At 40.7% G+C, this 27,338-nt stretch overlaps 1 protein-coding gene and 1 non-coding gene across 3 annotated transcripts; both read right to left on the reverse strand.

Moving 5' to 3' along the window:
- Positions 1–26,873, reverse strand: schlank (ceramide synthase schlank). 2 transcript variants are annotated; one of them, XM_085200241.1, is made up of 9 exons: positions 26,584–26,873; positions 25,631–25,751; positions 24,794–24,814; positions 3,145–3,366; positions 2,602–2,823; positions 2,168–2,286; positions 1,814–1,958; positions 1,498–1,586; positions 712–854 (listed from the first exon to the last, which is right to left on the reverse strand). In XM_085200241.1, the coding sequence occupies exons 1-9, from the start codon at positions 26,760–26,762 to the stop codon at positions 845–847; spliced, it is 1,128 nt and encodes a 375-aa protein (XP_085056367.1). In that variant the 5' UTR covers positions 26,763–26,873; the 3' UTR covers positions 712–844. The 2 variants fall into 2 exon arrangements, with proteins under 2 accessions (XP_085056375.1, XP_085056367.1); XM_085200249.1 differs by lacking the exon at positions 24,794–24,814 and having other exon boundaries at positions 1–854.
- Positions 8,076–8,147, reverse strand: TRNAA-GGC (transfer RNA alanine (anticodon GGC)). The gene has a single exon. It is a non-coding gene; the product is annotated as a tRNA-Ala (tRNA).
- Positions 26,874–27,338: the final 465 nt, after the last annotated feature.

Consider the following 27,338-nt stretch of genomic DNA (forward strand, 5'->3'; position numbering starts at 1 on the left):
ACAATATCTCGAAAACTGCACGGAGCGTGGGGAACATTAACTAGGTCTTCACTATAAATATATACATAAATAAATGCACAATTAAAGGAACGTTTTTCTAGCTAATAGAATAATATCTATGTTTTGGAACTTAATATTTTTGGTATAATTTCAATACATTAAATAATTAATGGAATTTTTTGATAATTTGAAAAGTTTGTGACTACTTTTTTCACTTTTTTTCTAAATATTAGTATGGCTTTAACACTTTGGTAAAGAAAGGTAAACATAAGTAATACAACATAATTAAGGTATAAATTTAAACAAAAGTTATTTTTTAAAATTATACAAAACTTTTATGTACTAATGAAATATTGACAACTGTTCAATTTTCATAAGAAAATAAAACAGAAATTTAAAAAGTTTCTATGAAAGATAATTATTTTCTATTACTTGAAGCTAAAGACTAGAAGTACATAATGCCTTAAGCTCATAATGTGTATTGTAACAAGCAAACAAAATGGCGGATTTCGCGCCTAAAAATATTTTAACAAATTAATATATAAAAATAATTGCAAAAATTAATACTTAGCATTGCATCTATGAAAGGTAACACATACTGTAGATTATTTCCAATTTTTAGAAAGATATTCTAGAAATTGCGACGAATAATCTTCAATATGGCGGCATTTAATATGGATTATAACACCTGTTGTTGTAAGTTTATTTTTTATCAACTTTCACGAATTGTTAAGGTAAATGTTAGTTTAATAAACTGTGAGAATATCCGATATATGTATAGATAATAATACGATTTGGCGAAGGACGCCATGTCAAGTACAGCTTGACATAACTCTGCTGACCCCTATGTGTCTCTGGAAAGAGGAATGAAAATGTTAAATGAAAAATAAAAAATATATATAACTAATTAACGAATAAAGATTATTAATGTAAATAAAAAGAAATAGAAATTTTTGTCCTCAAAGATAATAATAATAATATCTGGGGAGAAATTTAAATAAAGAAGAAAATTTATGTATTATTATTTGAGCCAGTATATTAATAATTTTTAAACATTTTAGGAATTAGGCGAAGTGTATTTTTAAGCATTTTGTGTATGTCAATATAACCCAAGACTTTAAAGATATACAATACATAATTTCTTAAGCAAAATTACAAGAAAACATAATTTAACGAAGCTCTAATAATACATTCAATTAGACATGTACTGTGACACTATGGTGTCGTATCTTAACATGCATCCTCATATTATATATTTTCAGTTTCTCGCCAATTTTCAAGACCTTGTGTTGGGTAAAGTAAAACAATTCCACTCTTTGTATAGTTACAAGAACAAGTAAATTAAAACAATTCATTCCTCGAGTGGAAATCAAACTTACAACCTTTGCATATGCAGTCAGACGCTGCGCCATTGTGTCATTATGGATTCTTAAATTGTTTGATATAAAATTAAATTCAATGTGTTAAAAACGTTTAAACAAACATATTTAAACTTACTTTTTATTATTAATCCTATTGGGCGTGCTGTGGTTCGAGTGGGAGCTGTCACTTATATCGGAACTAGAACTCCTAATGTCACCCTCCATCTAAAATATGAAAAAATAAATTAGTAAGTAATATAAAAATATAATATAACTGTATATTACATTTCATTATTTTTTAACATTTTCAAAGTGCTACAATATTATAGTATTTTTGTTGTCTGGACACTTAGGAAAGAAAAATACTTGTAATTATTTGAACGTAACGGGATTTGAACCCACGCCTTTTCTTCACTGTCCAAACATAATAAAAAAATAAATAAAAAACTAACCTTCCCAGCATTAATAGCCTTGTAAGCTACTTGCAATATAAGCCACGTCCACACCATATGCAGACCAAGGAGCAGGCAAAGTAGGGAGTTAAATATATAGTAGGCGGCGAACATTGGTAGCAGCATTGGTGCACGTATTGATGTGCTGGAAAAAAATATTAAAATTAATCACTATATGAAGCCATAAATACGATGAGGCCAGTCGTAGCGACGTCTCTGAGGAAATTACATACTTAATATTTTCATTTCTTCGCTCTGATACCGTTTCGAAAATGGTCGAAATCACGTCCAAAATTTCCGTTTAAAAATTTTAAAATTTCAGTTACTAAAACCACGTTAAAAAATAAAACTAACCTCCATATAATATAAAACGGATATATTCCCAGTCTTGTTACTATCCACAGTACGGTAAACACTGTGAAGATGGCGTCGCATAGTTTCTGAAAGTTTGCATACTTCGCCGCCTTCGCTGCCTGCAAAATAGTTTTTTTAGTGTCACACTGTATCCCGTACACATAGCAGAGTAGGTAGAGGGAACCTGAAAATGTAGTGTTGAGACACTCACTCCATTCCCGAATATCGACTGAATTCTGGAGGCATTGTTTGTTGAGGTCCTCCATTCAACACGCAATGCCTACAGAAATTGACGGAAAGTAAACAGCAGAGTATCTTAACACTAGAGTCCCTCTGCTTAGCCTGCTACATGCAGACTACAGCGGGAAACTGAAAAGACGGTCGAAGCCCAGGATGTAAAAGAAACATTGATCAGAAAGTGAAAAATAAATTACTTCTAAAAATATATCAGCACAGTCGTGCAAGAGGAGGACCAGGGTCCCGATCCGGTGCAGGTTGCAGACCCAGCTGAAGGAGAGCAGCGCGATGGTGGCGATGTGGTGCACGAACATCTGCCAGAAGTCCTTCCGGCGCACGTCCCAGAACTGCGACAACGTCAGCGACCAGTAGAACGCGGCGCTGATCATGTAGTACCACCAGATATCGCTTGACAAACCCTGTAATATTTTGGATTAAGTATTATTATATAAACGAGTTAATTTTTTTTCTTCTAATCTTAACATTTTTTAATTGTATTAAACTTTTAATTAGAATTAATTGTTTTTATCGTTCACGTCACTAGCTTCACGCTGTATCTCACATATTAGGTATGCCGAGGGAACATGGGAATAAAGACATTCCCATTAAGACATTTCTGTTCCCTACTTTTTGCCGAATTCTGGACTTTTCATGTACTCGAGTGGGAATCGAACCCACAACCAACAGAAAAAACACACGCTTGTGCTATTTATTTATAATCATATGAAATCTTAACTAACCTGATGAGGATACCCAACATAGCACTGATCGATATCCCACAGCCATTCCTTGTCCCATAATATAAACATCCCGTACGAGAAGTTATATAGGTAGAATGTACACCGCCACGCGTTCTCGCAGAATTTGACTAAAGTTGAAGGTTTGTCTTGACTTCTTCTGAGCCGCCACCATCGCTCCACTTGTCGTTCTGACATGTCCAACTGCTTCGCTAACGCACATATCTGGAAAAACGTAAAAAATATATTAAAATACGATTTTGTACTTTCAAGAATATATTTATTCTAGGTTTAATACTATAGTTCTATATTATTTAGTTTTATTATAACTAAAACTATTTTAAGCCAACAAGTGCAAGGCGAGAGAGAGAGAGAGAGAGAGTGAGAGAGGTGCGAAAAGAAAGCTCAACAGTAACATTGAATATATCTTTTATTAATACCTGAAAAAAAAAATAGTATGTCGAGATTCGACTATGCCTCATGGACGTCTTCCAAAGGGCGTGGGTTCAAACCTTGCTCCATTAAAATTCTTATACATTTCTATATAAAAATTTAATCCTTTTAAACTGCTTTATTGCGTATTATATAGTTTTAAAGACATTTTCATGAATCCCACGCGCGACATTTTACAATTTACTGAGGCCTGTGATCATAGGCAGTAGAAAATTCTTGCCCATACTAGATTGTACGTATGCAAATGTTTCCTAGCTGGAATAAACTAAGTGCTATCACTAATTTGCAATAAAAAAAATAGAAACGTCAGAGAAGAAAATAAGCTACAACTTTAAATGCAACAAAATATATACAGTGGTCTATGTGAAAATATAGTATATAAAGTGTAAATTCATATCGATTTCCATTTTCATTACATAGTTAATTATATGTTTTCATTTACATTAATATTTATAAGGTCTAGTAACTCCTCTCCTCCGCCTCTTAATTATATTTGTGAGGCCGTCGTAGCGCATCGGCACAAGGGTGTGATTGTAACGCGACGGTTATGGGTTCGATTCCCACTCGAGGAAGTGAAATATTTATTTACGTTCATATTTCCATTTCTTCGCTCTGGTGTCGAGGCAAAGTGCGGCGTTGAGTTCTGCCACTCAACACGCAATGCCTCCAGAATTCGGCAGAAAGTGGGGAACGGAGTGTCTTAAGACTAGGTTACCCTGCTGTATGCGGGATACCGCGTGAAGCTATAAGCGATTTTTTTATATTTGTACCTCACAAACAATTAAACACATAATTATGTCCGTTACACGTGTAAATGTAAATACACAGTTATAAGAATAATTTGAATAAGGACGAACAAAGGAAAAATATAGAATAAGGAAAGAATATTAATTTCATAATATTACATACTAGTGGACCCGGACGCGGCTACGCCTGCTTGAACTATAAGAATATTTATTAAATATTATATTATATATTTATATTTATAAGGATGAATATCAAAATATAAGTTAATTTTGGGTGACGTTTTCTTAAAACAACAAAGAAACTTTGCAAACCGGTGCTTAGCAACGACGGTTGTTATTAACACGGCAGAATAAATTGCATGTCAAATTAGAAAGTATTTTAATTTATTAGTATATATGTGTAATGTAATATTATATAGCCTACAGCACTTCTGAAGAATGCAGCTTTCATACAAAACAAAAACATAGTAAATCGGACCAGTAGCTCCAGAGATTTTAGCGTTCAAACAAACAAACAAACAAACAAACAAACTCCTCCGCTTTATTATATTAGTATAGAAAACAAGTTAGTAATTATGTTTAATTTAATAAATTACATTAATTAATAAACTTTTAGAATTATTTATCAAAAGTTTTTTTTTAGTTATTACAAACCATTTGAATACTATACTCAATCTGTATAACATTTTAGGTTAATAGTGCATCAAACAAATGACATCTATTAATACGACAATGAAGATCAAAAAGGAAATTTACGAGCCACAATTCAGCAGTCAATGTAAAAATATTTCTAATTAATTAGTATTATAGCTTTGGTGCCTTGACATACCTACTCCCTACATATTAGGGAATAGGGGTATTTATTTCCACATATAAATTTTAGCACAAACTTCAAAATGACGAAAGACTTGGAAGAGGGAGACAAATGACGAGATGCAAGATCACCGTAAATGGTAAGATATTAAAACAAGCGAATGAAGTGGTATATTTGGGAAGTAAGTTCAGTAGTGATGGAAGATACGAGACGGATGCGGAAAGGCGTATTGCTGCCTGGTAACCCTGAGCTTTAGCTGCATTGATGAAGTGTTGGTTGCCGACGCAGTTATACGACTGCGGAACCCCACGTTCCGTTTTATTACAGAAGAATGAAAGAAAGATGAATGTTGTGGAGATCCGAGCTCTTCGTAGACTCTGCGGAGTCATCTTAGCGAATCCGCAATGAAGAAAAGAGAGATATGAAGAAATACATATAGAGGCAAGTAGATACTAGCGAGAATGTCACGCTGAGAATGAAGAAGAACGTGCTGAGTTGGTTGGGGCACGTAGAACGAATGAGTGATGCAATAATGCCGAAAAAACCCACACATAGATCACAACTCTCCTTTTTCCAACCTATTAATAAAAAAAAACATACTTTACATACAATAAGATATCATTTACATTCCATATTATAATCTAAGAATACCATCTTGATTCTCGCTGTGTTCTTAAATAGAATCATTACCGGAAGCGACAGTGCGGATTGATATTATTTTTATATCGAGACGCACTCGTAGGTATCTTGAGGACGAATGCATCTATAAATTATTTGATTATGCCTGCGGCTTCGCCCGCATGGTGGGTGATATGAGAATAACCAATGTACGAAATATACATTACAATCAATAATTACTCACTATCCGATAAAAAACCATTGCTTGTTGAGCAGCACAACTCAACGCCGCGCTATGCCTCGACACCAGAGCAAAGAAAAGGAAACATAAACGTAAATAAATATTTCACTTCCTCGAGTGGGGATCGAACCCAGAACCGTCGCGTTACAGTCACACCCCTGTGCTGATGCGCCATGACGGCTTTAACATCGAAATATAGTATTAACTTATAACTATACAATTGTTTTTTTAAATGAACCTTATATAATAGAACCCGCATTAAATAGTTAACCAATCAATATCCATTATAAGGATATAAATATCAAATGGACATTAAGGAAAATGAAAATCTATGCTTTATTAATGTTAAATCGTACCAAACCGTGTATTAGAATATAATAGTTTCCAATATATCTATAAATATAAATAATTCTAATATTGATTAACAGAACTGACAGCTGAAACCTGTTACTAGAAGTTAGGAAGTTGAAATTCATCATATAGGTAGGTTAGGGAGTTTAGGGAAGCGCTAAGAAGATATTTCTCGAAATTCCTAGGAAAGCTGAAAATACAGGAGTTTAGATTTGTGTTAGTCTACGCAAACAATGTTACGGGCCGCGATTTGTGTGTAAATATAACTTTTCCGTTATTGACTGACTGACAGACGACACACAGTCGCACTAAGACTAAACAAATGGAAAGCAAGTGTCTCAATGGGAACGGAGTGTCTTAAAACAAGTTTCCCTCTGCCTACCCTGCTATGTGCGGGATACAGTGTTCCCAAAACAATATTAGCATTTTAAAAGCATATTACATATATTTTATTGATAGTTTGAGACTGTATGCAGTCTTGTATTTTAAAATTTAATTTATTTACTAAGTTTTTCTATTTGTATTGGAAAATAGTTTAAAATTTTAATTTGACAATCCATACAAATAACATAGTATTTAACAGCGCCCATATAAGTACATATATGAAGCTTACTATGTAATATACGCGCATTTCAAATACATAACGTTATCTCAACGTCTCTCTTATCACTATCGACATTGTATATTTAATTATTTTTTCTAAGTAAACAGTATATAAACCTACATATTTATTTCGAAGTAACAGAATGGATGGACCTCATTAGAACTGATAATATTTATTTAAATAAAAAAACATTTCTTATATTAAAAGAAAAAAAAAACAAGTTTATTGAACTTTGTGATAAGATGTACCTACATGGCGTAGTCGCTACGTGTAAATTTCATTAACTTCACGCTGTATCCCGCATTACATAATGTAGTATTGTAGACAGAAGAAATCTAGTTTGAAGATTTCCGCCGAATTCTCAAGGCATGGCGTGTTGAATGGCGAAACTCAACGCCGCGCTGTCTTATTACCTAGCAAAATGAAAGTAAATATTGACAAATAATAATTCATTCTACTTAATGGGGATCGACCCACGGACGGTGTTACAGTCACACCTTTGTGCCCCCGCTTCACGACGATCTCAGTGTGTGGATGTTGGAGTGGAGTTATTTATATTTATTTTACACTAGCGACCCCCTTGCGGCTTCGCCCGCTTTTACTACTGGATAATTCATATAATGTATGTTTGCAAAGCACTTAAGATAATGTTTTCATGCGGGTTGCATTAGGGTTTAAAATTAATTAAACCCTAATGCAACCCGCATTTTCGTAGTTTCAATAAGGATTTGCCAATTGTTTTACACAGCAAGGATTTTTTAGTAGGTACCGTAATTTTAAATCTGTGCTACTAATCTTTTCAAGTACTTATTAAAATATATTTAAATGACTATTTTTAGATAGTTAAATGACTATTTTCAAACGGAAGAAATTATAAACAAAAGCCTACCTACTAATAACTACAACAAAAAATATGAAACCAGATATATCGCGCTGAAATAATACATTCAACTCCAATTATCCAATACGTGCAAACGCATCTAAATCTTTCTTGCTATAGAGGCACGCGGGTTTTTTTTCGAGCTTGTGGTTAATGCTGAAGAGGGTATTCTGTCCCTGATGAAAAGCAAGCACTACGTGGCTGCCTGTGAGGAAAATTAAATAGAATGTATTGGCCGGGAATCGAACCCGGGCTGCCCGCGTGCCAGGCGAGCATTCTACCACTGAACCACCGATGACTGATCATGACGCGCTTGTATAAGCAAAACGTGGCGGGGCGCGTTTCGCAGCAAGGATGTTTTGATATTGTAACAACTTCTAAAGTACTTGTTAAAATGAAAAAACAGTAAAAGACAGTTTTGATCTACATTAAATGGCCAACGTAACTAATATACTTATTTATATGCTGAGAGTAAGGGATAAGTGAAACTTGAGTAACATACAGCTGATATGTCAACGGCGTGATGTGTCAACAATTAAATGCGTTTTTCTCTAAAACTATTCGCAATTTCGAAATAGTATAAAAAGCAAATTTTAACTTCGTTTAACGTAGAAAATTAATAAAGTATTTTAAAGGATAAGGATTAATACCATTATGGAAAAATATCCCTCACAATAAAAAATATATTGAAATTACTATTTTTAGACAGAAATATGATCACTACACGTTATCCTTAAAAGATAAAAATATGCTGTCGCGGACTTTTTTGTAGATCTTTTTAAGAGGAATAATACTCAGTACATTATTTTCATGTAGTACTTACCATTAAAGCAGCGCATGCGCGAAAGTGTCTCAACGGGTAGGGCTTTATACACATTTATCGTATTTATGTTAATTTACATAAGAATGTACAAATAATAAACTATATATAAACCTTCCCTGAGAAATACTCGACCTAATGGGGAAAACCGCATAAAAATCCGTTGGGTGGTTTAGAAGAAGAAGAGTTAGAAAGTTCAGACAGACACGAAAAGCGACTTTGTTTTATAAGATATAGGATAGGATAGGATAGGATAGGATAGGATAGGATCCCAAGGGAGTTGCTGGTCTCCTACTGGGCGCGTCCCCCGGTGGCGGATAGGGGAAACCACTCGCACTTGCGGGCGAGTGGACCGGGAATTTATTCCCGGCGCGGACCAAAACCAGCTAGGCATGGGCGTGTCTTTAGTCCATTGTTATGGACACGGCCTAGGGGAGCACACCCCGACAGAAAAGCCCGCTGTGGAACAGCAAAAACTTAACATGTCGGTACAGCAGAATTTTGTTTTACCTCAGGAGGGTACCGGTCTCATCGAGATCGGAGAATCCCTCCGTGCTTCGGCACGCAAGCCCCACGAATCTGGGGGGGCCAGACTGACCGATGTGTTGTTGGGGAGGGGCCCGAGATGGGCGGAGTGAGTGTGGAGAAGGACGGAGTGGTGTTGCCTGGGATGGGCGGAGTTGGTGTGGACGCTGAGAAGGGAGGAGTAGTTGTGAGCGTCGAGGGTGCAGGAGTGCACGAGAGGAGTGGTGATCTGGTTGTTGAACCAGAGGAGAAGATTGTGGGAGGATTGAAGCCCAGGAGGGGCGATAGTCCGGCACCTGTGCCGATAGGAGGTGCGCTGAAGACGGCGCAAGTCGTAGTAGAACGACTGGACCTGGATGATATTGCGTCCATTATTAGTGGAAGGTCCAGGTCGTCGATTTTGTCGCGGGGTCGGTTCTGGGCGGGCTCGGAGTCGGATGCGGACAGTGTTATGTCCGTCGGCTCGACCAGTGCCAACACGCAAGGAGAAAGCAAATCCTTGTTCCGGAAGGACAGGAAAAGGCGCCGGAACAAAGAGAGAAACTCTGGGTCCTCGGAGGAAGAGGAGGCAAAGGAGAAGGCAGCCAAGAGAAGCCAGGGCCCACCATCTGCGCCTGGCGGTAGCATTGACTTGGCTGCTAGAAAGTCGCTCAATGAAGCCAAGCGCGAAGAGCGTCGGCTGAGGGCGGAAGAGGAGATAGCGGGTATGGCCGCAACCATCCAGAGCCGCGCGAGTTCCAGGCTCTCGGACGTGTCGCTCGAATATCGCCCCGACGAGCCTCTAGTCTCTGACTTGCACAGCCAGGTTTCTGATAGCCTGGCAGTTATAAACCGAGTCGCCAGCAAGTCAGGGAACCTAAAGGGTACCTTCACGAAGGCCCTGAAGGAGGCTGCGGGTGCGATATCCAAAGCCGTGAACACCTTGGCGAACAGGACGACGTCAGAGGAAGTCCATCTCCTCAGAGCCACGAACACGCGGCTGCAGGCGGAATTGGCGGACTTGAGGGGAGAGTTTGCCCGACTAAGAGCGGACGTGGACCGCTCAAGGCCAGTGGAGACGCCTAAGGCAACGGCGAAGGCTCTATCAGTCGATGACATAGTGCGCACTGTAATGGTGGAAGTGGGCACTATGGTCAGCACGAGGCTGGAGGCCTTCAAGGAGAGACTTCCTCCGGAAGAGAGATTGCGGCCACCATTAGCGGCCGACAGAAGGAAAGAGGCGGGTCAGACACAGGCGAGAGCTGAGCCAGTCGTGACCACGCTGATGGCGCCGGCAAACCCTGCGCCAAAGGGCCCGAAGGGCAAGAAGAAGAAGGGTGCGGCAAAGGCAGCTTCCAAGACTGCCACTACAGCTGAGCCTCGCCCACTTCCCCCAGTTCCTACAGATATGACGGAGGGGTGGAACATCGTGGCGAGAAAAGGAGGCAAGAAGAAGGCCGCTCCTAAGGCGAAATCGACGGCACAAACCGTACAGCCAAAGTCGCAAAAGGTGAAGTTGCGGCGACCTAGGTCGCAGGTCGTCGTGCTCAAAGTGCAGCCAGCCGTCGCCGACAAACTGAGCTACACTGAAGTACTAACCCGGGTCAAAGAGAATATTAAACTCGAGGACCTGGGTATAAGTGACTTGAGGTTCCGGGTAGCATCCACTGGTGCTAGGATGTTGGAGTTGCCCGGGACCAATAGTGGCGAAAAGGCGGACGCGCTGGCTGAGAAGCTGCGTGGGGTGCTCAGTTCTGAAGAGGTGCAGGTGTCGAGGCCAGTGAAGTGCGCGGAGTTGAGGGTGAGTGGCCTCGACGACTCTGCAACTTCCGAGGACGTCATGGCCGCAATCAGCCGGGTTGGTGGCTGTGCGGCAGCCGACGTCAAAGTCGGTGAGATCCGTCAGGACCGGGTCGGTCTTGGCACAGCTTGGGTTCGCTGCCCTGTCGGGGCTGCGCAGAAGGTGAGTGGAAGTAGGCTCCTCGTGGGATTCGTCTCCGCGAGGGTGCAGCTGTTGCAGCCCCGCATCCAGCGTTGCTACCGCTGCCATGAAGTTGGTCACATGGCAGCAAAGTGCACCAGCGACGTCGACCGAAGCAATCAGTGCTTCCGGTGTGGCCAACCCGGGCACCAACAGCGTGGGTGCTCGGCCGATATACACTGCCCGGTTTGCGAAGCGGCACAGAGGCCTGCGAACCATAAGGCAGGGAGTGCCGTTTGCGCGAAGTCCAGTGCTACCCACAAAAGGGGAGGGAAGAGAAGACGTACGAGGCCGGAAGCGCCGGCTAGTACAAGTCACCCAGCCAGGGAAGGGGAGGTGCAACACATGGAGGACCAATAATGGCCCTCCGTGTGTTGCAGGCGAACATAAACCACTGTGCCCGGGCCCAGGACTTATTGGTCCAAAGCCTGGCGCAGTGGTCTATCCAGGTGGCGGTTGTTTCGGAGCCTTACAGCGTTCCCGACAGAGATAACTGGGTAGCCGACAACACCGGGGTGGTGACTATTATCACCCAGGTCGCAGCGGGCTCTCCGCCCTTCTCACGAGTAGAGAGGGGTGCGGGATGCGTCGCAGCACTTGTCGGCGACCTAGTTGTCGTAGGGGTCTACTTTTCCCCCAATCGAACTCTTGCGGAGTTTGAAGAGTTCCTTATACGATTGGGGGAAATGGTAGAGCGATTTCGTCCAGCGGAAGTGGTGGTCGCGGGCGATTTCAACGCGAAGTCCAGCGTGTGGGGCTCCGCAACGACGGACGTGCGTGGTGTGACGCTGTCGGAGTGGGTTGTTGCCACCGGTTTGTCTGTGCTCAACCGAGGGACCAAGAACACGTGTGTGCGAAGGCTGGGCGGATCCGTCGTGGACGTTTCGTTCGCGAGCCCGGCCCTAGCGCGTCGTGTTCGGGGCTGGCGAGTGCTGGATGATGTGGAGACTCTCTCGGATCACCTCTACATCTTATACGAGATCTCCGCACATTCAGCGGTGCAACCAGCCCCCTGTCCAAACTCGCGAGAGTACGGACCGCGGTGGCAACTGGGTCGTCTCGACAGGCAGTTGTTGGAGGAGGCCGCGATAGTGGAGTCCTGGCTGCCCCAGAGCTTGGCGTCTGCAGAAGACGCCGCATCCTGGGCGCAGGGGGCGCTGACGCGTATCTGTGACGCGTCAATGCCCCGTTCCGGGCGCCGCCCTCAGCGGCGGCAAGTGTACTGGTGGTCGTGGGAGATCGCGCAACTGCGTAACACCTGCGTTGCGGCGAGACGCCAGTACAGCCACTATCGCAGACGGGTACAGAAGGTGCAGGAGGAGGAAGACCGACTGTACCGCGTCTATGTCGAGGCGAGAACGCTGCTGCAGGAGGAGATCGGTCGTGTGAAAGGCGAATCGCACGACCGGTTGATCGCGGGGATAGACCAAGACCCGTACGGCACACCTTACCGAATGGTGCTCGGTAGGTTACGGGCTTGGGCACCGCCACTGACGCAGACACTCCGACCGGACGTACTCCGAGGGGTTCTGTCGTCGCTATTCCCGCAGCGGGCCAGTTTTGCACCACCCAGTATGGCCCGCCCTGCAGCGCGTGAGGAGGTAGAGGAGGACGACGAGGACAGCGTCACACCACCGGTGGAGGAGGAGGAGCTCGAAGAAGCTGTACGCCGATCTCGGCTCAAGAGCACCGCCCCGGGCTTGGACGGCATTCCCGGCCGGGCGCTAACTCTGGCCCTGAACACCTTAGGGCCCAGAGTGCGAGGACTATTCACTGCCTGTCTGGCTCAAGCCATAATTCCACAGCGGTGGAAGACAGGCAGGTTAGTCCTCATCAAGAAGGAGGGTCGCCCGGCGGATTCAGCCTCCGCCTATAGGCCCATCGTGCTCTTGAGCGAGATCGCCAAGCTCTTCGAGCGTGTTGTAGCCAGGAGGCTACAACACCATCTGGAGGGGACAGGTCCGGACCTCTCGGACCACCAGTATGGCTTCCGCAGGGGGCGATCGACGGTGGATGCCATACTGGAGGTAAAGTCCTATGCGCAGGATGCGGTGGCCCAAGGCGATGGAGTTTTGGCGGTGTCTTTAGACATCGCCAACGCCTTCAACTCCCTGCCATGGCCCTGCATAAAGGAGGCACTCTCATACCATCGTGTGCCTCCATACCTGCGCCGCGTCATCGGGGCTTACCTGTCCGGGAGGTCTGTGACCTTTCCGGCTCCTGGAAAAGGTTGGGAGGAGTTTGTGGTGTCGGCCGGTGTTCCACAAGGATCGGTGCTGGGTCCGATCCTCTGGAACATCGGGTACGACTGGGTGCTGCGGGGCGGCACCCTGAGGGGGATAAAGGTCCTCTGTTACGCCGATGACACGCTGGTCTTGGCGCAGCAGAGGACCTATCGAGAGGCGGCGGTCCTCGCGACTGCTGGAGTTGCGGAGGTAGTCGGCCGCATAAAGCGGCTGGGCTTGGAAGTCTCCCTCAACAAGTCCGAGGCAATCTACTTCCATGCTCCTCGAAAGGGCCCACCGGCAGATGCCCACATCATCGTCGGTGGCGTCAAGATTGACGTTGCCCGGAGCATGAAGTACCTCGGACTTGTTCTGGATGGTCGGTGGAGTTTTCGGGGCCACTTTATATCTTTGGCCCCGAAACTGTTGAAGACAGCGGCGGCACTGGCGCGCCTTTTGCCCAATGTGGATGGGCCGAGCGCCTCTAGCCGTCGGCTGTACACCGGAGTGGTCAGATCGATGGCGCTCTACGGTGGTCCCGTATGGGCGGACGCCCTGGACCGGCACAACATCACCCTGCTGCGACGTGCGCAGAGGGTGATGGCCATCCGGGCGATACGGGGGTACCGGACCATCTCCGGTGAAGTGGCGTGCGTGCTGGCTGGAGTCATGCCGTGGGATCTGGATGCTCTGTCTCTGGCGTCGGTCTATTGCCGGCGTCGAGGCCTAGTGTCCGGGGAACCGGCAAGCCAAGCACGCACTGAGGAGGCGCGGGAAGCCGCGGTTAAAATGTGGGAAACTCGGCTGGCAACACCATCTGCCGGCCTGAGGACGATCGAGGCTGTTCGTCCAGTGTTCCGCCAGTGGTTAGCGCGGCGTCACGGCGTCCTAACCTTCCGCATGACACAGGTGCTCACGGGGCATGGCTGCTTCGGGGGTTACCTGTGTCGGATCGCCGGAAGGGAGCCCGACGCTCGCTGCCACCACTGCGACGACTGCCTCGATGAGACGGCCCAGCACACGTTGGAGGTGTGCTCAGCCTGGGCGTCTCAACGTCGCGCTTTGCGCGACGTCATAGGGGACGACCTTTCCCTGCCGGCCGTGGTCAAGGCCATGGCCGGCAGCGAGACGTCGTGGGACGCGGTTTCGTCCTTCTGCGAGGCAGTGGTGCTCGAGAAGGAGTCGGCGGAACGGGCGAGGGAGGCTTTTGCCGAAGTCGCCATCCGCCGTAAGAGACCGGGTCGCCGGAGGGCGGCACACGACCGCCGCCTTCCGCCCTAATGTGCCAGAGGGCGGTCAGCTTGGGGAAGCTGGCCGCCTACCAACCTGGCCCGAGTAGACGCGCGCAGGTTGCTCCCGCGCGCTACTCAGAGCAGGCCGTCGAGGGTGCCCACACACCCTTGACTCCGCGACGTGCCTAGCAGGCTCCCGCCGCCGCGTTTCGTGGACGATTATAGTCCCCGCGTCTCGCGGTCAGTGGCGGTCGAGGAGGAGCACCGTGAGGTTTTAGTGGGTATTGGGATTGGCCTTCAGCCGGTCCACGAGTCCCACATAACCCGCTCGAGTCCCCACTCGGGCCGGTATCCGTAAAAGGATTTCCTCACGATAAAAAAAAAAAAAAAAAAAAAAAAAAAAAAAAAAAAAAAAAAAAAGGATAGGATAGGATAGGATAGGATTACGAGGAGTTAGAGTCCTCTGCTACGCCGACGACACGCTGGTCTTGGCGCAGCAGAGGACTTATCGCGAGGCAGCAGTGCTCGCAACGGCCGGAGTGGCCGACGTCGTCGGCCGAATTAGAAGGTTGGGTCTGGAGGTTGCCCTGAACAAGTCCGAGGCATTATACTTCCATGCTCCTCGAAAGGGCCCACCGGCAGATGCCCACATCGTCGTCGGTGGCGTCCGAATCGACGTCAAGAGGAGTATGAAGTACCTCGGACTTGTTCTAGACGGTCGGTGGAGTTTCCGGGGCCACTTTACATCTTTGGCCCCGAAACTGTTGAAGACAGCGGCGGCATTGGCGCGCCTTTTGCCCAACGTCGATGGGCCGAGCGCCTCTAGCCGTCGGCTGTACACCGGAGTGGTCAGATCGATGGCGCTCTACGGTGCTCCCGTATGGGCGGACGCCCTGGATCGGCACAACATCACTTTGCTGCGACGTGCGCAGAGGGTGATGGCCATCCGGGCGATACGGGGGTACCGGACCATCTCCGGTGAGGTGGCGTGCGTGCTGGCTGGAGTCATGCCGTGGGATCTGGATGCTCTGTCTCTGGCGTCGGTCTATTGCCGGCGTCGAGGCCTAGCGTCCGGGGAACCGGCTAGCCCAGCACGCGCCGAGGAGGAGCGGGAAGCCGCATTAGAAGTGTAGGAATCCCGGCTGGCGACACCATCTGCCGGCCGGTTGACGATCGAGGCGGTTCGTCCAGTTTTCTGCCAGTGGTTAGCGCGGCGTCACGGCGTCCTAACCTTCCACACCACACAGGTGCTCACGGGGCATGGCTGCTTCGGGGGTTACCTGTGTCGGATCGCTGGGAGGGAGCCCGACGCTCGCTGCCACCACTGCGACGACTGCCTCGACGAGACGGCCCAGCACACGTTGGAGGTGTGCACAGCCTGGGCGTCTCAACGTCGCGCTTTGCGCGACGTCATCGGGGACGACCTTTCCCTGCCGGCCGTAGTCAAGGCCATGGCCGGCAGCGAGACGTCGTGGGACGCGGTCTCATCCTTCTGCGAGGCAGTGGTGCTCGAGAAGGAGTCGGCGGAACGGGCGAGGGAGGCTTTTGCCGAAGTCGCCATCCGCCGTAAGAGACCGGGTCGCCGGAGGGCGGCACACGACCGCCGCCTTCCGCCCTAATATGCCAGAGGGCGGTCAGCTTGGGGAAGCTGGCCGCCTACCAACCTGGCCCGAGTAGGCGCGCGCAGGTTGCTCCCGCGCGCTACTCCGAGCAGGCCGTCGAGGGTGCCCACACACCCTTGACTCCGCGACGTGCCTAGCAGGCTCCCGCCGCCGCAATTCGTGGACGATTCCAGTCCCCGCGTCTTGCGGCCAGTGGCGGTCGAGGAGGAGCACCGTGAGGTTTTAGTGGGTATTGGGACCGGCCTTCAGCCGGTCCACGAGTCCCACATAACCCGCTCGAGTCCCCACTCGGGCCGGTATCCGTAAAAGGATTTCCTCACGATAAAAAAAAAAAAAAAAAAAAAAAAAAAAAGGATAGGATAGGATAAATTATATAGCTTTCGCATTCGACAATTCAAATAGAGAGCGGAGAGAAGAGAAAAAAAAACATAATAATAATACAGTTAATAACTCGGAACTATGCACCTGGCGGCTGGCTATAGATATCTAAGTCTAATCCTTATCGAAGGCATGTGGCACATCATTTGATAAACGGCTTATCAATACGAATTTACAGTGAAACTCCAAGGTACGATGGATACAACGTGGCTTCATTTTTACTATTTATTAGACTAAAAAATAAAATTTTCTAAGAATATTTTTTGTTAAGGCGTCGCCCAGAGGGAACCTGAGACCCTAGTTGAGACACTTCGTTCTTTTAAGACACTTTCTTTTGCCACTTTCTGCCGAAAGAATACTGGAGGCATTATGTGTTAAGTGGCAAGACTTAATGACACGTTATACTTCGACACCAGAGAGAAGATAGAAAATATTTTTTAGACATTAATTTCCTCGAGTGTGAATCCCTTGTGCTACGACAGCTCCTAAATTCTTCATTTAATAATAACGAAAATCTATACATCTATTATTAAACTCAAACTTCTATTCCAAACTTCCAAAGGACTCCTAACAAAAAAGAACCCATAAATACCACAATAATCCACAGCAATAAAATCCTAATTATCCCCCCATTCCAGAACAATGAAGCCCACTCATTAGCAGAAAAGCAAAGAGTTGAAATTGCAGGTGCTTACGAAACTGGGTCGCGGCTCGAGGCCCGTTTCAGTGTTCGTAGGCGATAATTGTGAGATGCTCAATGGACGCTCGTTGTACTAAACTGTTGCTTGGCCAAGGAACCATATACATATCTATCTAAATATATAAAATCGAAAGGTCACTCACTCATCACGAAATCTCAGAAACTACATGTGCTAGGAACCTCAAATTTTGCATAGGAGTTATTTATAGGACGTAGGTGCTCGCTAAGACGGGAATTTTCAATATTCGACTTCTAAGGGGTTGTTTTTGGGGTTTGAAAGTTTGTATGAAACTTCGTTACTACAAATGCTAGGAGTCTCAAATTTTGCATGGACGTCACTTATAGGACGTAGGTACTCATGGAGACAGAAATTAATAATAACGTAGTTCACGCAGGCGAAGCCGCGGGCGGGCCGCTAGTATATAAATATAATTGAACGTCTGTTTGTGAAATTGGTTAAAAACTGTTAGAAAAATTGATAGTTGACAGTGCTTATGCAACGTGAGTCTTGTCTCTACATTTTTTTCTCTCAGCTTTACGCTATATGTTCACATGGCTTGGTAGGCAGAAGGAATCTGTTAAAACACTTCGTTCCCGTTAAAGCACTTCCTTTCTTCCACTTTCCGACTAATTCTGGAGGCAAAGTGAATACAGTGGCGGAAATAAACGTTGTGCTTTGCTCTGTTACCAGAGCGAGAAAATAAAAATTAAACATTGTATTTAGATATTGTGGAAAAACAACATAATTATGCGTCTCTCTTATTAGAGAGACGCATAATTATGTTGTTCTTATTCATTCCTAAATTACAAAGAAATATATACAGAAAATACTAATAATATAAATTACAATACAGGTCACATTTGAGGCAAAATATTTTTTTAATAATATAATTGGAAAATAATTAGAAATGTCTAAGAATGGATTAAGCAAGCAAGTCACGTAACTCTTTCCAACAAGAAAAATGTCACTGCCGTATATTTTTAAGCGGCGTTAACGTTAGAAAGATATTTAAGTTCTTAAGCCTATTTGAAACAAAGGAAATTCTGGACTCCAGAAATAAATGAGGGCAATTTAATTTCTTTCTCTCTTGCTACTTGGTATGCGATGCGAAAATTATATCTATATTTAACTTAATTACTATTAGAACATTAATACAAAAAAATCGCCTATTTTAGAAAAATAGGACTACGTATTGGATGGCAGAACCGTCCCTCAATTAGATATGGAATCAACTATCGAGTATATTTATATTCCTCCAACTGCACTTCGTAATCGTCCATTTTGTATACGTAACTTTTTTTATCTTCACGCTGTTTCCTACACCTACCGGAATAGGCACAGAGGAACCTGGGAACCTGGCAACATAGTGTTAAGACATTTCTGTTCCTCACTTTCCGCAAAATTTTGGAGACATTTTGTTTGTGCTTTCATTTTTCCGAATGGGATTCGAACCCACCACCTGCCGCGTTTAGTCCCACACTTGTGCCTCCGCACGTCCACTGGGTACAACTATGAAAATTATATTACAAGGCCATTTATTATTTTTAATATAATATTCTGACATATTTATAAAAAAATAATTTCCTATATTATAAACAAACTAGAGCACAGCTAACAGCGATTAGTACAAAAAAACCCTGAAAGTTTGAAACGTTCTAAAGAAATATGGTACGATTCAGCCTGCAGTATTACCGCACTGCGGTTCCAGTGTTACGCACGTATACGTCCTTATAACATTTCAAATTCAAATATTATATTCACATTTATATTGTAAAATTATTATAAAATATGCTTCAAATATATGAATAATCAATCAGCTTCACGCACACATCAGAGTAGGCAGAAAGAAACTAGTGTTAAGACACTCCGTTCTCCACTTTCCGCCGAATTCTGGAGGCATTGTCTGTTGAGTGGAGGAAATCAACGTAATGAAAAATCTAAGTCCACTTTTGACGAGAGCAAGAGATAAACAAAATTTACATTGGCAACTGTCATAATGAAAACTGTTAAAAAATTTTTAAGAAATTCCTATATAAGTTATCCATCTATGATGATTAGGAAGGAACTAGAGGAAATGAAATATTTATTTACGTTTATATTTCAATTTCTTCTCTGCTACTCTGGTGTAGACTCTGCCACTCGCAGTGCCTCCAGAATACAGCAGGAAGTGGAGGACGGAATGTCATAACACTGGGTTCCCTCTGCCTTCTCCGCTGTGTGCGGGATACAGCGTGAAGCTGATTTGATTTGATTTTGATTTAGTAGTACCCCACTCATGTGAAAATAACCACACTCAAACTAGATAAGCAGTAAGGAGTTCGAAGTCGATAACGCACTCTATACTTATTTATAACAATTATTGATAAAACTACACTGATTCATCAAATATCCTATTAATAGTCCGTATTTGTGAACACTGAAATTCCAATCATATGAATAATTCTATTTCTAAGAAAAGTGTAGATAATAAATACTACGAGCTTATAAATCGTTCTTAACTATGAGATCTATTTTAAAGCAATCTTGAGATGCCGTTTTCATTCATAGATAATAATATGTAATTAACAAAACGGCATATCAAGACCGCCCTCAGACTTGAGGTCGGTTTATAAATGCAGTTACTTAGAACTTCACATACAGTGCCACTAGAAACAAAGGAGTTGGGAGGAGTGGGAAAACAGAGTGTCAAAACACTAAATTGCCAAGTGCTAGAAGCTAAAACAAAGAATTAATTAAGAAAGGCAATATTGCCATTACCATTTTTTTTATTATTTTTTTATTTTTTTTTAAATTAAGTAAAATACTTAATAATTATTTATTTTCCACAAAATATGAAAATCGATATAAAAAATAAAAATAAAATCATTTATGTATCATCAATTTCTCATAGTATAGCAAAGCATTAATCATTTACAGTACATTTATAATTAAATCCATAACGGAGCACGCACTGTTGAACGGTATATTGTCTCATCAAGTCATTACATTATGTTCTATCTATCCATATTAATTTATTCTTATATAGCGTAGAAATAAAGTTAGTGCAACTCTTAATACGACGATTGTGGGTTCGATTCTCACTAGAGGAAAAGAAATATTTAATATTTCTATTATTCTCGCACTGGTGACGTGATATAGCGCGATGTTGAATGCCACGAAAGCCTCCAGAAATTGGCGGAAAGTGGACAACAGAAGTGACTAATTTGTAACGAAGTGTCTCAAGATTAGGTTCCCAGGTACCGTCTGCCTGCCCGACTGCGTTAGTTAAGAGGTGATTATATAAATTATCCAAAATATTTATTTTATTTAAGTAAAAACAGCATTTTTTTCGGCATTGCTTTCGGCATAGAGCAGAATAGACAGAGGGAACCTAGGAATCTAGTATTGAGACGCTCCGTTCCAATTAAGAAACTTTCGCTGCCCGCTGTCCACCAAATTTTGGAGGCATACAATATTAAATATTTCCTCAAATGGGAATCGAAGTCACAATTTGTCTCGTTTACACACTTGCTCCCCTACACCACGATTAGCCTCAACTCAGTTATATGGTCATATATTTAAACTACACTTTGGTTCTCTTCTTATTTTATTTAATATTGCTCGCAAAAATTATCCTATTTAATATAGGAAAATGCACGCAGGGAAAACTTTAGGTATTTTTTAACCGACTTCTGTAAGAAAAGGAGGTTATCAATTCGACTGTTTTTTTTTTCTAATATTAAGAATAACCTTTAGTTACTTTTACTTCTTTTGTTGGTTCATTTCAATAACTCAGATATTTTTTCTAATAATATATCTCTACTTATTGTTCTTTTTGATTATTTAAGTTTATTTTTTCATACATATCTATTGAAAACTGAAAATAATTTCATAAATATATTTAATCAATATTCTTATAGTAGTAGTGTAATTAGTTAGTAGAGTAGTGTAGTTAGTTCAAGCAGGCGTAGCCGCGTCCGGGTCCGCTAGTCAACTATATACGATCTATTTCATCTATTTCTTATATCAATTAACTTACAACATATATCTACAAACCTACTCTACTATACAATTGGAACAATCACACTCAATGACTTTAATGGCGTCCGTATGAACACAATTGACTTCTCAACCTATCAACCATTGGATTCCTATGACATGGGTTACAATTTTAGATGGAATTCAACCATGATTTATGGTATAACATTTTAGGGTTCCACACGTCAATAGGTAAAAACGGAACCCTTATAGTATCATTTTGTTCTCCGTCTAAAATTCAAAACAAAAGGTACAATAATTTATTCGCTCGCTCGCTTTTCTTTTTACTGGTAAATAGCTATTTAAATGATTTCATTGAAAAATATTTCTATGACGCTCTGTTACCAATATGGTAAGTACAGTTACATATAAAAATAATAATTAAGGTAAAATTTACAATTATTTTTAAGAAAAACCACTAAAGAGCTGATACAAAGTCGGTCAAAAAAAATATTAATTGAAGGCGAAACCAGTCCAGAAACCTCGATCCTCTGTGGAAATAGCATAGCAATTTTACAGTTTAACACACCGTAAAACAAACAGCATTTAAAGGTCAAACAAGGAATTATCTTAGTATTTGTCTGAAGTATGAAAAACAATCGTTCAGCGCTAACGAGCGCGGCACGGTCATTAGTTATTGCTAGCAAATTGTAAAAAACTTTTAAATGAATGGATGTATGAACATATAGTAAATAGGCCGTGGAAGACCAGCGGTATAGCGCGTGACGAATATGGGTTCGATTTCCAAAGATTGAGAGGAACAAGTTATTTAATTTACTTGCTGTGACACCAAGACAATGAGCGGCGTTCAGTTCCGTCACTCAAACTACCACCAGTTACTCTTCTACTTAATGGGAACGGAGTGGCTTTACAATAGGTTCCCAGGTTCCCTCTCTCTATCCTACTATAATACAAAAAGTAATACAAAAAGGGCAGCCGTTATTACGGCACAAATAAGTTATTCATATCGCTAATTGGTACAAACGAAGCCATTTCATTAAAAAAACAAGGGGTGAGTAACGGATAGTATTTCATTCAGTGCTTAATGTTTTTTTTATTTTCTTTTTTATAAGGGTTAATAATTTTAATTGACCTAACGTGGAAAAAGATGTTTTAAATTAATATTTTAAAAAACATTACAGGCTGACTAGGTGTCGGTGGGCTTTTCAGAGGATAATTTTCGAAAATATAATTTTAAATAAAAAATCCATATCCTAAAATATGGAGACATTCCATTACCTCCATATGTTCGAGACACTGCGTGTTGTTCGCAGATTGCTCCAAATGGGAATCGAAGCGACAACTTTCGCAATTACAGACAGACGGGCCACGAAGTAGTAATAGTACCTACTAAGCATATAAACATAACTTAAAGATATCGAAATCGTTTCGATTTTCAGTAAAAAAAATTAGACCTCACACCCAACTTATCTGGAACGGACGATATTTTGGACAAATATAGATAAGATAAAAGTTAAGCAAGCATTCACTAAGACTATAGCACCTATATAGCTTAATCGTTTTAAGAACCATACTCAAGTGTTACATTTTACGTAAATAGCTATTTACCTATTTAGATAATAAATATTTATAGAAATATTTTCCTCGATGATCTTTAACAATACTAGAAATAGCCTATAATAAAACTCTTTTGAGATGAGCATATGAGCTTATGAGCACTATTTAAATAATTATCTTGCAGGCCAGTCCTGGCGCATCACACCGATTCTAATTTCTTCTCTTTGCTCTGTTGACGAGACAAAACACGTTTCAAAAAGTCAGCGGAAAATGGGGAACGGAGTGTCTTAACACTATATTACTCTCCGCCTACCCTGCTATATGCGGGATACAGCGTGAAAAAGAAGAAAATCTACTATGACATACATTTTATAAGTATTAATCTCATCAATTATTATAAGTCGTCTTGAATTAAATGTAAAAAAACACGTGTTATGATAATATAGGCTCTATCAAACAAGCCTAAGAACGTAACTTAACAAATTGATAATCGATCGCGCCATAAATTAATAAAGATAATTTTAATATAAAATAAATTATATTACTTACCTAAATGATAAAAAATAATACTTTTTGCCTATAATCTGTACTTTTTTTTTTACTTCAAAAGATAGAAACTTTGAATATAAAAAATATGTATTGAATACCTACCTACCTATACAAATAGTTTAAATAGTTATCCAACAATACTCTCATATAGAAAATTAGAGCTTCACGACTAACCACCGAGGACGCAAAAGATCGTGCAAAGTGGAGTAGTTTGACTAGGAAGGCAGACCCTGGCAATAGCCGGGATTAATGCCAGGAAGAAGAAGAAGACTCTCATATAGAAAATTAAAAATAAATAAATTAATTAATTACTTTTATAGGGTATCTTATGACGCCAGCCGTGGCGCAGGGGCACAACTGTGTGACTGTAAACGAGACTGGTTGTGCCTTCAATATCCACTTCGGGAAATCAAATATTTATTTAAATGTACATTTTTTACTTTCGGCTCTCATAATGCTTCCAGAATTCGGCGGAGAAAATCTGGAGCGGAGTGTCTTAACACTAGGTTGAACGAAATAAAACTATTACTTCGATCCACAAATGTACGCCACAGTGTCGAAATTCCTCTCATTAATATTTAATGCAATCGACACTACAATTAAGGCCCTTTTAGCACTCCACTTTGAAAGTGACCTATTTTTTTATGTTTAGATAACTGAAGGCCAGTCGTGGCACAGGGCAACAAGAGTCCGAATGTAAACATGACAGGTTGTGGGTTCGAGTCCCACTCGAGAAAATTAAATATTTAATATTTTCATGTCTAGTCACGAGGCCAAAGGTGGCGTAGAGTTACGAAACACAACACGCAATGCCTCCAGAATTTAGCGAAAGGTGTGGAATGGATGTGTCTTAACACTAGATTCCCAGGTTCCCTCTGTCTGCCCTGCTATGTAAGGGATAGAGCAGCTACAGAAGTGACTTAAATATATTAATATAAATACATTTATAGATATGTTAGATAGATCTTTGATAAAAGATAATCTGCAATACTAGAATATATAAATATATGGAAAAATTGCAATTATTGCGAATAATTTCTATATGTAAAAAATAATTTAAATTTTATAAAGCCCTGAGATCTCAGTGATAAATAACTAAATACAAATGGTAAGCAGAAGTGGCAAGCTATACAAATTAATTTCGGATGTTGACGTAATTTCATGGGCAACAAAAAAAAATGCCTTAATGAATGATTGCCATGTGTTTTTCTTCCTAAACTATTAATTTCACAAAACAACTATTATTATTACAAATAAAAATGTTTTATAAAAACATAATAAAATTTTCTAATCACATCAACAACCTGAAAATATAATTATTAAAATAATAATAGGATTTTAGAGCTCTAAAGAATGTAAGCAAACTAATTGTACTATGTAATACAGTGCAACATTTACCTCTTCCTTGCTCAAATACAACTGAAAAGAAACGAGCCAAAGTTAGAGGATTAACTAGCTTAATGCACACACATTATAATAAATAGCGTTTTTTTTTTAAATAAAACCATGACAAATACAAAGCAATCAATTAAACATTGTTCTTATTTCACAAAACTCAAAATAATTAATGAAATTTTAATTTACAAAAAAAACATATTTTATCTGTAATACTATTCTATTATATATCAAATAGATTATAAAATCTTCATTTGATAATTGACAGTGACATTTACTATGTACACATATGTCATAAATATTTATAATATTAAAAAACAGGTTATCCAAACAAATTTTGGCTTCACAATGCTGGACACACAACACATCATGCACATACATTTGACATTTATTATATTTTATCTATGCTCACACAGTAAATAATGATAAATATCAATACATAAATATTATGTCTAAAAAATATTTATTACAAAAGCTCTTTAACTTTCTTATCAGCAAATTTAACTTACTCTTACTACAGTCATTAAAATATATCTTTGTATCAAAAATTATGAAAAAAATATACATATTATTTAAATTAAAAATTCCTTAAAATATAATTATATTGGGTATATATTTTTTAAATATATCCTATATTAAGGATAATTCATAAAAAATTGAACAGGATTTGAACCTGGGCATCTTGCTTACTATTTCCACCAATTTAGTCTTTCATTCTTATCAGGTTACAATGAAATTCTTCTACAATTGTACAAAATTATATTATTTATATGAAATAGATTGTTTATTTTAAAACTATATATTTTTAAATTTAATTAAATAGTAAATATTCTTTCTTACCTGCTTATGTTTTATTTTGGGACAATCTATATAGGCTGCTTCCAATTTTGGATTGTTAGGTGCCTTTTTTGATCTTGTATTCTTAATTCCTAATGATTTTCCAAAAGGTGCAAACCAATATCTAAAAAAAGAAATATATATATACAAAATATTTTGGTACATATTAAGTAAATATTATATTAATTAACATATTAAGTAGAATATAATTATATTATATACAATTTATTAATCAGCCCATCACAATGCAGTGACACAGCATTTGACTTTTGCAGTCAGATTCTGAGTTGAAGGTTTGATTTCCTGCTTGGTGGAATTAATTTTCATGTCATTGCTTTGGTAACGAAACAAAGTAGCATTGTGCTCCATCACTCACCATACAATGTCTCAAAAAATGGGCAGTGCATAGAGAAAGAGTGTATTAAAATTAGGTTCCCTTTGCCTATCCTACTATAAGCAGCATACATTACTGTCAAACAGATAAAATAACATTGTAGTTGTTTCAAAGAACTTATTAAATAAATGTGCCCTAGGCTAACCTTCGAATGAATGTATTTTATTCTATACAAAATGTAAACAATAAGGTTACTGATTAATCAGACTTTATGCATTGTGCATCATAAAAGAACAATAGAATTTAATTGAACATAATTATAATTATTATTAACAAACTATAAGAATGCAGTGCACCAAAGCAGGTGTTGTTTAAATGGAAAACACATTTATTACAATCATATAAAATATAAAAAACTTGTGAAACATTTAATTTACATTAAAAAATATAAAAATGTAAAATATATGAATTCTTAATAGAACTTATAATAATTAATAAGAAACCGATAATAATTATCATTTAACTTTAACTGATAAATTGTGAGTCACAGTGCGTTGGTATATAGGTGAAAATCGGCATAGTGACCTACATACTAAAGAACTAGGAAAATCTCACCACTTACTTTTCTAATATATGCCTAAAGGCAATAAGCACAAAGGCTAATGGTATTGGGTATAAGAGGTGCCTGTAGTCAGCATACACCACTGCCTTATCAGGACCAGGGGTGATATCTTCCCAAGTGGTGTTCGGAGGCAGCCAAACATCCTCATCCCAAAATTTATTTAATAATTCGCGCAACATTGTTGCCACTAAAATTACAGCACTCCACTATATTTTTCTGTCACTAAATTATAAAGTCATTAAAAAAATAAATAAATAAATAAATACACTCAATCAAGATCGAAGTCTAACGTAATGTCAAAGCTATAAGACGGACGACTTCGACTGACGGACGGAGATTTGTATTTTTTTCAAGAGGCGCGCGCTTCGGTTAAGCTACGTACACATTACGAATGTCACAGATAAAATAAAATTGTCGTTTAAACTTTATATCTTATTAAAATAATCAACTGCACCAAATCATGTTAAAATTAACACTATTAATTAGACAAGGAAAATTTAAGAATATAGAATTGGATTAGTAAAGTTCCTATTCGTAATATTTACAAAAATATGAAACGTTTGGTCCATATAATTTCATTATCTTAATGGTTTATAAGATACTCATATCTTTCAAATAACGATAAATATAAATATTTGTAATATTGATTAACTATTTAGTCCAAATTATCCGTTTTAAAGCTTTTTTTATTATTAACAAGGCTATGTAAACTATGCTTTAATATTTCATTTTAATATACTAGCAACGTTAAATAT

The sequence above is a fragment of the Heliconius melpomene genome, chromosome 2 (genome assembly GCF_056956725.1).
Source record: "Heliconius melpomene rosina isolate 202511_hmr_F chromosome 2, ASM5695672v1, whole genome shotgun sequence".
NCBI lineage: Eukaryota > Metazoa > Arthropoda > Insecta > Lepidoptera > Nymphalidae > Heliconius > Heliconius melpomene.

Excerpts from the sequence above, each read along its gene's own strand:
- schlank (XM_085200241.1), bottom strand. The coding sequence starts at position 26,762 with ATGTTGCGCGAATTATTAAATAAATTTTGGGATGAGGATGTTTGGCTG. Across the intron at positions 25,752-26,583 it reads TTTAGGCATATATTAGAAAA|ATATTGGTTTGCACCTTTTG; the intron begins GTAAGTGGTGAG and ends TTCTTTTTTTAG. Across the intron at positions 1,587-1,813 it reads AGGCTATTAATGCTGGGAAG|ATGGAGGGTGACATTAGGAG; the intron begins GTTAGTTTTTTA and ends TTCATATTTTAG.